The sequence below is a fragment of the Arvicola amphibius genome, chromosome 10 (assembly GCF_903992535.2).
Source record: "Arvicola amphibius chromosome 10, mArvAmp1.2, whole genome shotgun sequence".
Taxonomy (NCBI): domain Eukaryota; kingdom Metazoa; phylum Chordata; class Mammalia; order Rodentia; family Cricetidae; genus Arvicola; species Arvicola amphibius.
Window position 1 is genome coordinate 60,239,373 of NC_052056.1, and position 11,785 is coordinate 60,251,157.

An 11,785-nucleotide genomic window follows, 5' to 3' on the forward strand; every position below is an offset into this window, starting at 1 on the left:
ATGAAAATGAAAGTGATTTGGTATCTTCTGAATGCTTTCCCATGCAACAGAGCGGGTACTGATAGCAACTGACAAGTGCCACACAGCGTTAGCCACTGTCCCATGTTCCCAGCCAAGCGCCCACAGAAAGCCAACAGTTCGTTTCTGTTTGGTTGATAACGAATGTATTTACTTCAGGCGCCCATCACCTATGCACATGCGCACGTGCGTGCGTGCGTTTGTGTGTGTATGTGTGTGTGTGAGAGAGAGAAAGAGAGAGAGAGAGAGAGAGAGAGAGAGAGAGAGAGAGAGAGAGAGAGAGCATAATAACAAACACAAAATATCATTCTATACATGTATAGACTTAAGTCCTTTTGTTACGGGCAATTCCCCCAACCCCCCACTGCTCCTAAACAATAACTTTTATTCTCAAGACAGGGTTTCTGGGAGCTGTCCTGAAACTCACTCTGTAGACCAGGCTGGCCTCGAACTCAGAGACCCGCCTGCCTCTGCCTCCCGAGTGCTGGGATTGAAGGCAAGCGCCACCACCTCCTGGCTCTAAAACTAATAATAAAATCTACCCACTTGGGGAATCAGAGGTTCAGAGTGTATAATGTTCTTTTAAAGGACCTGAGTTCTGTACCTAGAACCAACACTGGGCAGTTCACAACCACCTATAACTCCAGTTCCACAGGATCTGATGCCTGTGGTCTCCACAGGCACCTGCATTCATGCGCAAACACACACACATGTAATGAAAACAAATAGTTTTAAAACTGTCTTTAAAAAAATCTCTCTTGTCAGCATCTTGATTGCCAGCTCATGGTTCCCAATCTTAGGCAAAGGCAAGAGCAAGAATGGTGAACTGGAGAGGCCCTAAAGATCTATAACAAGGTTGTCCTATCCTACGGGTGAGGAACAGACCTTGTAGCATGGTGGGGAGGGCTAATGAACTTGATTGAAATTAGCTTAAATCCAGCATCCTTCCTTTCCCTTGTGACCTAACCTTGCTAGGCTTCATTTCCCATAAAGGGAGAATAAATGGGAAGCAATACCCCTGGCAGGACTGTTTGGAGGGTGAAATGGGGTAAGAAACGTAAACACATTGACTCCACATAGGTGCTCCAAGGGTAGGGGTAAGTCTTTCCCTGCTGGCTCCTTCAGATTCTTCAAAGAAAGGTACTGATTACAGCCCAAAAGCCCTGCTCGTACAGAGAGGATGCTGGGGCAGAGGGAAGATGCTGAAGAAGACAGTAAGTATCTAAGGACACAGCAACTACCATCTGCTGTTCCTTCTTTCCGACTTCAAATAAGGACACTCTCAGACAGCTGGCCAATGTCAATGGAAAACAGAACAAGATCACTGGGGGGGGGGGGGTCCCGGCCTTGTTCTTGGGCTAAACAGGCAGTAACTGCCCACCTGGCACGGGCACAACAAAGTCTCCCCTTGTCCACAGAAGTCAGCAGGTGTGCAGAAAACACGAGGTCAGCATCTGTATGCACCGGGAGAGAGGTTTAAAGGATGGAGGCTTTTCGGCGCCCCCCCACACACACACCAGGACTCTCTCTGTACCTGTGACAGCCTCTATCAAAGAAACTGGCATCTTGATGCCTGGAACCACCTCTCAGCCTCAGTCCGTAGGGTCACATTCCTGGGAAAAGACACGTTCTCATCCCTGAGAGGGCTGACCCTTCGCCACCCAGCGTTCATAGCACCCCACAATGGTGCCTGTGGCAGCCAAACTAAATGATGAAGTTGGGTCAGAAGGTTTATAGCAATTTGGGAACAGCCAGTTAGCAGCTCAACAGAGGCTGAACTCATAGCCCTTCCTTTAGGGAGCCACATTTTTTTTAAGATTGGTATTCCTTGGACTGGCTACTTAACTACTTAGCATCTTCTCCCCTATGCGTGGGACAGCTCTTTCCTTCGGTGGGAATTCTCATTATGAGTCCAGCCTCCCTTCCCACCTTCCTTCCACCATGTGCAGATATCCCAAAAGCGTGGCCTGGGGACTGAAATGTCAAATGTAGAACTCAGTTCAGAGCTGTGGCTGGGGGCCCTAGGTCGTAGGGAAGGAGACGGAAAGGAAGCATCCAGCTCTGGGCCTCCTTTCACTGATGACTGAAGCAACAAACACAGCAGAACAGAGTGGCAGGTGGGCACAAAAGCAAACAATGGCTATCCAAACAGGGGCTGCTCTCCTCCCCTGTTTGACAGAGCCACACAGGCAAACAGCCCACAAATGGAATGCAAACAGCCACCCAGCAGTGAGAACCTTGAACTCTGTGGGAAGAGAAGAGCTGGAATGACCCTCTAGGAAAGGAAAAAAATCTCTAGTCCCTGCTGCTCATGGGGGGGATATTTATAGTTGGAAGCCCAGACCAAGATGGCCAGGCACTGGCCACCAGCACCCATAGACATGTCTCAGGGCAGTTTCCCCAACTATCAGATTAAGGGCATTATTTGTGTGACACAAAGCTCATTGCCTGTAGGAATACCCACCTCCCCACAAACCATGTGGACACAGAGCATGGATGACCTTCTGTCCTGGTGCAAAGGAGGCTGGATCTCTGCAGATGTGAGGCCTTGGTTAGTCTTCTTACCTGAGCGGTGTGTGGTGGCCAATCAAAGTGGGCCAGGAAAATCTTAAGAGGATATTGTAAAACTCTGGCTCCCTGAATCACGAATCGCTGCTGTATTGTATTTGTGTGTTTGTTGCTTCCTTTTTCTCCTAAATGACATCGTTTGAGGCTTTAGCAGAAACCGGACAGAGGCTATGCCTGGATCCTCATCCACACTGGTAACGTTCTGCCGTTTTCAACAGGTCCTGGATATTACCTCTTTCCAACTTTCTCTTCAAACATCCCTGACCCAGGTTGGGCTCAGTTAGGGTGGCAGAGGGGAGGCAACCAAGTGGACAACGGTCTGCTGGGACACCAGAAGATCAGGAGACCTCCCCAGAGAAAAATCTAGATTATTCCAGGTCCCCTCTAGGTCCTTCTCTCCCTGAAGCCTCTATCCTAATCACCCCCAAAACAAATGAAACAGAGAAGGCTGCAAAGCCAAGACCTTGGCCACAACGGAAGCATGAAAAGATGGCTCTCTTAAGCATTAATTCCTACCTGATTTTTTTTCCCCAGTTCAGCTGCCACAGGAGCTGGGGAGATTCCCTCCCTGCCTTAGGAAGGGCAGTCCTGTGTCGGCCTCCTCAAGCGGGACCTCACAAGACAGCCACCCTCTCTCAGAGCCCTTCACAAGATGGAGCCCTCAGCCGGAGCACCAGCTACTGACACCTGCCTTGGGTTACCGAGTGGCCCTCTGAGTTAGCAGTCCCTTACACACCACTGTGTCTGGAACATCCCACAGAATGCCTTCCAGGATCTCTCAGTTAATTTTCGACAAAGGGAAAGTCAGTAAATGTCTTCCATGCTCATAATTTTTTTCTCAAGAACTCAACTAAACACAGGGCTGCACAGCCTATGTCCGTAAGGACCTTCAGAGCTGCCTTCCCCTCCTTGGCTGGTTCCTCAGTTTCCCTGTCTTGGGCCAGTGACTCAGAGGTTCACAAGGACCAGGCAGTCTGTGGAGGCGAAGGTACTGTTGAACTTGCCCTTGAGGTTTTATGAGGGTAGCAAATCTTTTCTTACTCAACTCTAGGAAGTACCTCTACCTTGCGAGGACGAGCAAGCTGGCAGAAAGTTTGTGAAGCATGCAAGACAGACGAGAGAAGTGGAAAGAGGACAGAACCTTGCCAGTCCCAGCCCTGGGGCAACAGCAGAGTCCAGCAAGTGTCCCCGCACCTCTCACAGGAAGATGAGAGGCCAACAGCACCTAAACTGCGTACAGCACTTTCTATTATTTTACTTTCGTTTTGCCACAGCATCACCAGAAGGCTAGAAGGAATGGGGTCCTTCCTTTCCACAGACGGGGAAACCGAGATCTAAAGACAGGACACTGCCAAGGTCATAACGGCATTGCATTAGAAGTCCACCCAGGCCGTGGCATTTTCTTCCACCAGAAAAAGGAACCAGAAACAAAGACAGCGGGGACAGGAGTCGGGTTCCCCTTCTGTGACTAGGACAGGCAGCGCCTGCCTGCAGAACAGCTGGCTGGGGAGGGAAGGGCTGTGGGACAGTCCCTCGTGTCTTGCAGGGGTTCAATATCAAAGCTCCCCACCCCCCACTCCGAGTACTTAAGGTTGATTAGGTAGCTCGTTTTATTTTCTAGTGCACCCTTTGTCCTTCATGACATCCTAAGTGCTAGAAGCCTTTCAAACTCCGAAATCCGTTATTTACTTATATTGAAAAGTCAGGCTCTGGACCTCCAGAGACCAGTTCTCCATCTGTCGGGGGGGAGAAAAGGCTGGAACGGAGGAACAGTAACCAGAAGTTACCACCCCACGAGGTGCGAGAGGGACATGGGTGTGGGCTACCCCATGAGAGAGTTTTCTTCCAAAGCTCAGGGAAGGAACGCATGGGTACACCGTAGTAGCCAGGGACAGCGTCTCTCTCTCCAGGGCCACCTCTCACAGTTCCACCCGCGGGGGTCCACGGAACCGCGGCCAGGACTGATTATCCCCGGAGTACTCACGCCCCCTGCCCCACGCTAGTGGCTCCCACTCACCCGCGTTCACGCCTCTGGGGATCCGGCCAGACCGTCCCCGCCGGGTCGTGGCGCCGGGCCCGGGGGCCGTGTGTCCGGGGCCAAGCGGCGAAGGCGGCCCCACGGCCGGGAGGAGCGCGCGGTTGGCCGGGGAGAGAAGGGGGCCCCGCATCCTGGGGGTGGCGGGCGGTGGCAGCAGCAGCAGTAGCAGCACCAGAGGCAGCGGCGGCGGCCACCGCGGGGCGCGCGGCGAGGCCATGGTGGCGGCAGCCGCCCGCGCTCACATGCCGGGCGCCGGGCCGAGGGCGGCGGCGGCGAGAGGAGCGGGATGCGAGCGCGCTTTCAGCCGCAAAAGTTGTGTGAACCGCGGGAGGGCGGAGGCGGCCCCGGCGCCACCACACGCCAATCAGCCCGGGCGGGTCGCGGGGCGGGCGGCTCCTCCTCGGTTGACATCACTGGCCCCGCTCGGGGGCCCGGGGGCGGGGAGAGGGCAGGAAGAGGGCGGGGGCGGTCTGGGTCCCCGGGGTAAGCTCACGGAACCCCCGGGTGAGCTCATGGAGCCCCCGCGTAACTTTTGTCATGGGCCTACACCCTGGAGCATAGCTTTGGGTTTTGGAGAAATGGAATGGGGTGGGGGCGGGGGTGGAGGCGGGGGGGTGGGGGCACTTTCCCAGCTCCTTAGCCACACAGTAGGTCTGTGAAAAGTAGGTGTTGGCAATGTAATTGCTACCAGGTGAGTATTACAGCGTGCTTTCAGAGGACAGAGAAGTGGAGCCTAGACCATGCTCCGCATCGTGCGCCTGCATTGCCTTCAGGATCTGAAGAGGCCCCAAGCTACCGCGGCCCTTTTGGGTCCCCAGCGCTAGTGATAAACTTGTGTCAGCCACACTGGGTGTCTGATGTGAGAACCCTCATCTTTAAGGTTCACAAGCTTGATTCCCAATACTGTCACAGTCTTTGGCTTACACCAGTGTTCTGCGGAGATGTCATTGCTGGGACACTCAAACAGTCCACAGGGAAGAGAAAACTGTGAACTGATTCTGGGGGAAGGGCAAACCCATAGGTAGGAAAAGGACGGCAATATGCAAATTAAACAAAGCCGATACACAGCCTACACTGAAGTTGAAATGAAACCTTTAGGGGAGATGTTCCAAGACTGGGTGTCAATAAATTTGCTTAGTATTTCAAGTTTTCTGTGTGTCTTTATTCTCCGCTCCCAGAAGACAAATGACACAATGCCCAAAATTTAGGACCCAGATCTCTTCGTTTGTAAGTAAAGAAAGAGCAGCCCAAAATGGGGAACCAACTTGCTTGAGACTGTAGGAGAACCAACAAAGGATTTCTTACCTCATAGTTTAGAGTTGTCAATAATTCAGACAATGTCTCAACCAAAATGAAAACCACAGCTCCCTTGGGATGCTTTCGGATGTGCCAGGGTTCTTTGTCTGTTTACCAAGTGCTCAGGAAAACGGGCTTCTCTGCAGCTCTCGGTCTCCAAATCTCCAAGACCCACCTCCAGGGGAACGAGCAGATCATAATGTCCAGGGCAGCTGCAGATGGGCCCAGACCCATCTTCTGGTGACTCAGGACAAGTGAGTCATTTGGCAGAAAACAAAGGATGCTCCATATAAATAAGTTCACCTTATACTAGTGAGCAAAGAGTAGAGAATTTGGGTTTAGGTTTATAAAACCACAAAAGAAAACCTAGCTTTTTGAGGTCTCACATGAAGTGTTCAGACCTCTCAATAAGAAGGAAAGAAAAAAAGAAAGAAAGAAAGAAAGAAAGAAAGAAAGAAAGAAAGAAAGAAAGAGGATTTGGCTTAATATCTCTGGACACAGCTCCCGTTAACGCAGGACTATGCAGCGGCCCAGACTCAGCTAGACAAGCTCCAATAGGCCAGTATACTGCTCAGAGGCCCTGGTCACTGCAACTCCCTCCCTTCAACAGAAAGGAAGACTAGCCAAAGACCAAGTCACCCTTTCAGGCAAACAGGAAGGTTTAAGGGGTAAAAGGCCTGTCCAGGCTTCCCTTGTGCCTTCAGAAAGCTCACTTGGGAATCTTACATTTCCTGCCAACACCCCAGGGCATTGCGCCTGCCACCTGCCCCTCCCAGGAAGCATTAGATTTATCTCTCTAATCTCTCTACCATCTAAGTCAATGGAACATTCAGAGTAACTGCCAGCTTAACCAATAGATAAAGGGGGAGACGCAGGGGGAAACTGTGAAGGTTGACCACAGTGTAGATGGGACCTAGTACCTTCTCATCTCCTAGGACAAAGCAAGAGGAGTTGGCAGGGAGGCCACACTTAGCACAGAAACTTGCAAACAATGGGAACTGCCTCTTTTCCTGATTTTACCACTGCTAAGCGATCTGTGTCTTACTTTCTCCATCTACAGAACAGACTATCCTAGATGATTGCTAAGACTGTTCTTTCCCTGGTGTTTTAAGGTGCAGGGGCAAGGCTGTTGAAACTGGTGCCTAAGGACATATAAATGGGGGCACAGTGAAACCATCCAACTGGACCCCTCTGTGGGTGCAGGTGAAAGAAAGGTGTGCTGTAAATGTGGAAGAAAGAATAGCCAGAGGCCTTTGGGAAGTCCAAAGCAGCCATGGCTTCCTCTCGGGGACAGAGGACAAGAGAAGAGAACTCACCTCAGCCAGGGCTATCTCTTTGGAGGACAGAAAGAGAGAAAAAAAGTTAGGTAAGAAGATCAGGGAGTGAAGCAAGGGTGGGGAACGTCACCAAAAAGAGGTAGCTGCAGGGCAGGAGGAGGGACCTGGAATGGCCTGAGAACTAGCATCCTGGAGAGGAAGGTGAGAAGGGCCAGAAGGCTAGCGTGGGTGCTCTGATATTCAAAATAGGTACCTGTTACTAGGGACTAGAGGAGCCTGGAGTCTGAACAAGGTTGGGAACATCCTAGGATAAATTCGAGGCATCTGTGGGCTGGGGCTCCAGAGGGATGTGAGGGCAAACCACGGGGCTGTCAGGGAGGTGGCAGGAATCCAGTGGTTCTGCCTCCTATACTACATGGGGGCAAAGCGTTTACAGAAGTGTTCACGCCTTGGCTTGCAGTAACAAATAGGACTCCTTCATCCCCATGAGGATGCTTTGTTCTTGCTCACCCCACAGCCTTCCACATTGATGGGAGGTGCCTTTCTCACGATCTTTTGGGGCTGGACAATCTCTGGCTCTGCCATTTTACATCCATGGCTTCCAACTCTGCTTTGGGATTCAGCGTTCCCATCAGCCAGTGGTGAAAAATTCTTGGAGGCAAGCAGGAGAAACTTTGAGGAGGCAGGCCTGGGAGGGGCATGCCTCACTTCCTCTCACAGAACACTAGGGAGAACACGACAATAGGCTTCACCCAACTGGGAAGGAAGCTGGGAAATGCAGCCCGACACAGAGGCAAAGGGGAGAGGGAGGACTGGGTAGAGGCTAACAGTGGCTACCACCTGGCACCAGGGTGCCTGGGAGGGAAGGAAGCACGGAAGTTTCCTTCTTGGTCTGAAAAGGGCAGTGAATCAGGTGATCTCTCCGGCCCAGTGACTTGAATATTCTGTAGATTGCCGAAGATTGCCCCAAAGTGAATAAGCAGAAAAGGCCCCAGTAACAGCGTGCCCTCTGCCCATTGGTCAGTAGAGAGGACCTTGGCTTTTCTCCAAGTTCTGTCCCTAAGATGTTCCCATTCCTCAGCCAAGTCAAGTGATCACTATTAACTTCAGTGTTCCCAACTGTCCATTGAGAAGAAAGCCCATCGATGCCTCACCGGGGTTGGTCTGAGGATGTGATGAGGTCACCAAGAGCGCTTCTGAGCAGCATGGTGCTCGCCACACAATGCTGTTATCAGCAGGGCCTCTCAAGTGTGCCCACTTTGCCCCATCTGTGGCAGAATAAGCTAGCATTGCCAAGGCTGGGATCCAGCGGTGACTATGTGGCAGACCACTCCGGGGATGCCCAGATGCTGGTGATTATGGGTTCCAGAGGTTGGCAAGCCAGTCAACAGACACCTGATCTGAGCCTAGCCTGGGGGCAGATAGCTGACTTTAGGCTTCACTGTGGGAGGCTGCGAGTTTCTCACGCTAACCCATCCTGGGTTCTGTTTATTCATCCTCTCATTGGCTTGTCTCTCCTCCCACTAGATTTACGAGCTGCTTTCTTGGAACTTCTGCACTTTCCTCATCTTTTACCAACGGAAGCCGACACAAGGCCTCCTTTCATTTAGTCATCCAGTAACTATTCCTGCTGGGACTCCCTGTGCCTGGCTCTGTGCTGCGGGTGCGATGAGCCTCTGAGATCAGAGCTTAAAGGTTTGAAGAAGACATCCACCAAAAGAGCATCACCGTAAGCCTGTGTCTGTGGATAGGCCCTGAAGAAGAGCACTCAGGAGGTCATGGCTATCTCCCTGTAAAATGAGCATGAACCATGAGCTTACCGCTGTCTAGGTTGTTAGCCAGGTCCAAAGGGAGTTGAAAGTATATGTACAAGCCTGAAGGCAGGACGACTTGGAATAAAATAAATGTAAAGGAAAAAAGAAAACCACGAGCTAGAGAAATGGTTCAGAAATTAAGAGCACTGGCTGCTCTTCCAGGGACCTGGGTTCAATTCCCAGCAACTACGTGGAAGCTCACAATTGTCTGTAACTCCAGTTCCAGAAGATCTGACGCCCTCTTCTGGCCTTGCAGGTACTTCATGAATGTGATGTACAGACCTACATGCAGGTGAAATACCTACACATAAAATAAGGCTGTAAATAATAAAAGAGAGAAGTAATCCAGGATGGCAGGAGCCCAGTAAGCAAGGAAGAGCATGGAGGTGACCCAGTCCAAAGACTGTGAGACTACTTAGACCTGGGGTGCCCAGCACCACATTTTAAGATTCTGTGCTTTAAGAGATTAGGAAGTCACTATCAGATTTTAGCTCAGAGAGATGGGGTACAGTGGGGTGAAAGGGGAATGGTGAGGGGTGACATGATATACAATTAGACAGCATTGTTCAGTGATGAGAGGAATGATCTGGAATTGGGAGCTGGTACACAGACTCTTAAAGTTCAAATGAGCACTCTCAGACCAGAGGGACAGCAGCGAGTTCCAAGGATTCTATGCATTTGAGAGGCTGTAGGAAGTAAACATCCATAAGCAATGTTGGCCAAGGCTTCCTGAGTTTCTGTCTTGTATGGTTGGATAGATGCTGGTACCATTCACAAAGAAGAGAGGCCAACCTATGTATGGGTAGTAGGTCTTCGAAGTCAAGACCACTGATTGGGTTTTGGGCATGGGTCCCAGGTGACTTGGACATAAATGTCCACATGGCAGTGTCAAGTGTGCCTCTGAGTCTGTGGACTCCATGCTGAGAGAAGAAGTCCAATCTGAGGTCTCACTCTAAGCAGAAGAGGATGAGGTCACCTAGGGGAAGAACTGTAGTCAAAGAGCCCCAAGCATGAGCTCTACCCGACATGACATGCCCTAGAGAGAAGGCCCCGCCAGAAGAGACTGGAAAGGATCCATGGAGAGGGTGGAGGAGAGTAGGGGGTGGGGAGAGTGGTGAGTGGGTGGGTGGTGGTGTCATCAGAACCAAGGGAAGGAGGTGTGGTCAACAGTGTATAACCCCAAAGAAGGTCAAGTAAGGCAAAGACTGAGAGAATCCATCGCTTTGGCAGCATTTGTGACCAGGAATCATAACAAGAATGGTGACTGGAACAGAAGCCACATGAGAGGAACGCCAAGGAGTGAGAGGTGAAGCCCAGCTGGCTGCGAGAATGTCTCAGGAGGGTGGGGTTTGGTGGATAGAGTGAGCTGGGCCAGTAACTACAGGGGTGATGAGAGAGGGAGCTGTGTTGGTTTGGGTGCAGAATTTGGACAGGGAAAGGATCTACTTGGAAGGAAGAAGAACAGAGGTGGAGAGGAGTAATGGAGGTGAATGCAGAGAACACAGGGGAGGATGCAGGAGGAGATGCAGGCTGAAGCCGGGTGCAAGGACTGGAAGGGAGGATAGAGCGGGGAGAGCAGGGTCCAGCCGAGAGTCGGAATCTCGGTCTCAGGACCTCAATTTCCCGAGTAAGGCAGGAGGTGAGGCTATCTGCGAGATGGAAGAACTAAAGAGGCCAGCTGGATGGCTGGGAGACTGTGAAGAACACGCAGTTAGCTTCCTACCGAGGTACCATCAGTGTCATGGGGTGGGGGGAGACTGTGAGACTGTGAAGAACACGCAGTTAGCTTCCTACCAAGGTACCATCAGTGTCAGGGGGCGGGGGGGTGGAGACTGGGAGACTGTGAAGAACACGCAGTTAGCTTCCTACCGAGGTACCATCAGTGCGGGGGTGGGGACTTAGGATAGGAATTTGCCCACTAACCGAATTCTGACTGGAAGGGTATAAGGCAGGAACGGTTCTCGCCTTTTCTTAGGGTCTAGTGGCAACCAGCAATCCTTGGCTTGCCGTCTGTGCCTCCAGACTGACACGGGCACTTTCCATCACTATGCACTGTGGCCTTCTTCTAAGGACCCAGACAGTGTGAGAGCACTCCGGAATCCAGTATGGTTTTGTTTTAACTTCATTACATCAGCAAAGACGATTTTCAAATAAGATCACATTCACATATTCTAGGAGTTAGAACACAAGGGATACTATTCTAGCCAACCTAAAAATAGTTGTCATGACATGACTTAGACCTGTCCGGGACCCACCCAGCCTGCTGTGATTGGAGCATGAAAGAGTGCTCCGTGGTTACCCAACTTGTTCCTCAGCTGGTCAGCAGCTGCTCTTGAGACAGTTCAACCCGATCCGCCACAAAGACACTTGCTACCCTCCCACTAGGGATGAAGACTTCTGGCCTCTCTTGTCTACTCCTCTCCTTCCCATCCCAGGTTGGGCCTCTGCATGCCTTTTGGCACCTTCCTCTGCCCGGAGATCTACTGCTCCGAAGGCCCACGGCACACCAGCTGCAGAGCTGACCCAACCTCTCAGGAACTGAACTAGAAGAGGTGGAACCCCCAGCCTCCTGTGGACCACATGCTGGTCTATGCTGTTTTGCTCAGGGTTCCAGGAAGCAGAGGGCCTTTGGGATGCTGACCAAAGAGCTAAAGGAATAAACCCCTTTCTGTGCTTTTAATCCGCCCAGGAGAAGCCTTATTGTCCCCTTTCTGGAATGTCAGGAATGGTCTGCTTTTGTCCAGACAGAGTTAAGCTACGGCTAGAGAGACTTG

The 11,785-nt window shown here is 51.5% G+C and overlaps 1 protein-coding gene across 3 annotated transcripts in view; it reads right to left on the reverse strand.

Annotated features, from left to right (window-relative positions):
* Positions 1-4,873, reverse strand: part of Heg1 (heart development protein with EGF like domains 1) — a 79,391-nt gene extending 74,518 nt beyond the window's left edge. For all 3 annotated transcript variants that reach the window (XM_038345484.1, XM_038345483.1, XM_038345482.1), the window contains exon 1: positions 4,604-4,873. In XM_038345484.1, coding sequence (XP_038201412.1) covers positions 4,604-4,841 — 238 coding nt within the window. In that variant the 5' untranslated portion in view covers positions 4,842-4,873. The remainder of the gene's footprint in view (positions 1-4,603) is intronic.
* Between the last annotated feature and the right edge of the window lie 6,912 nt (positions 4,874-11,785).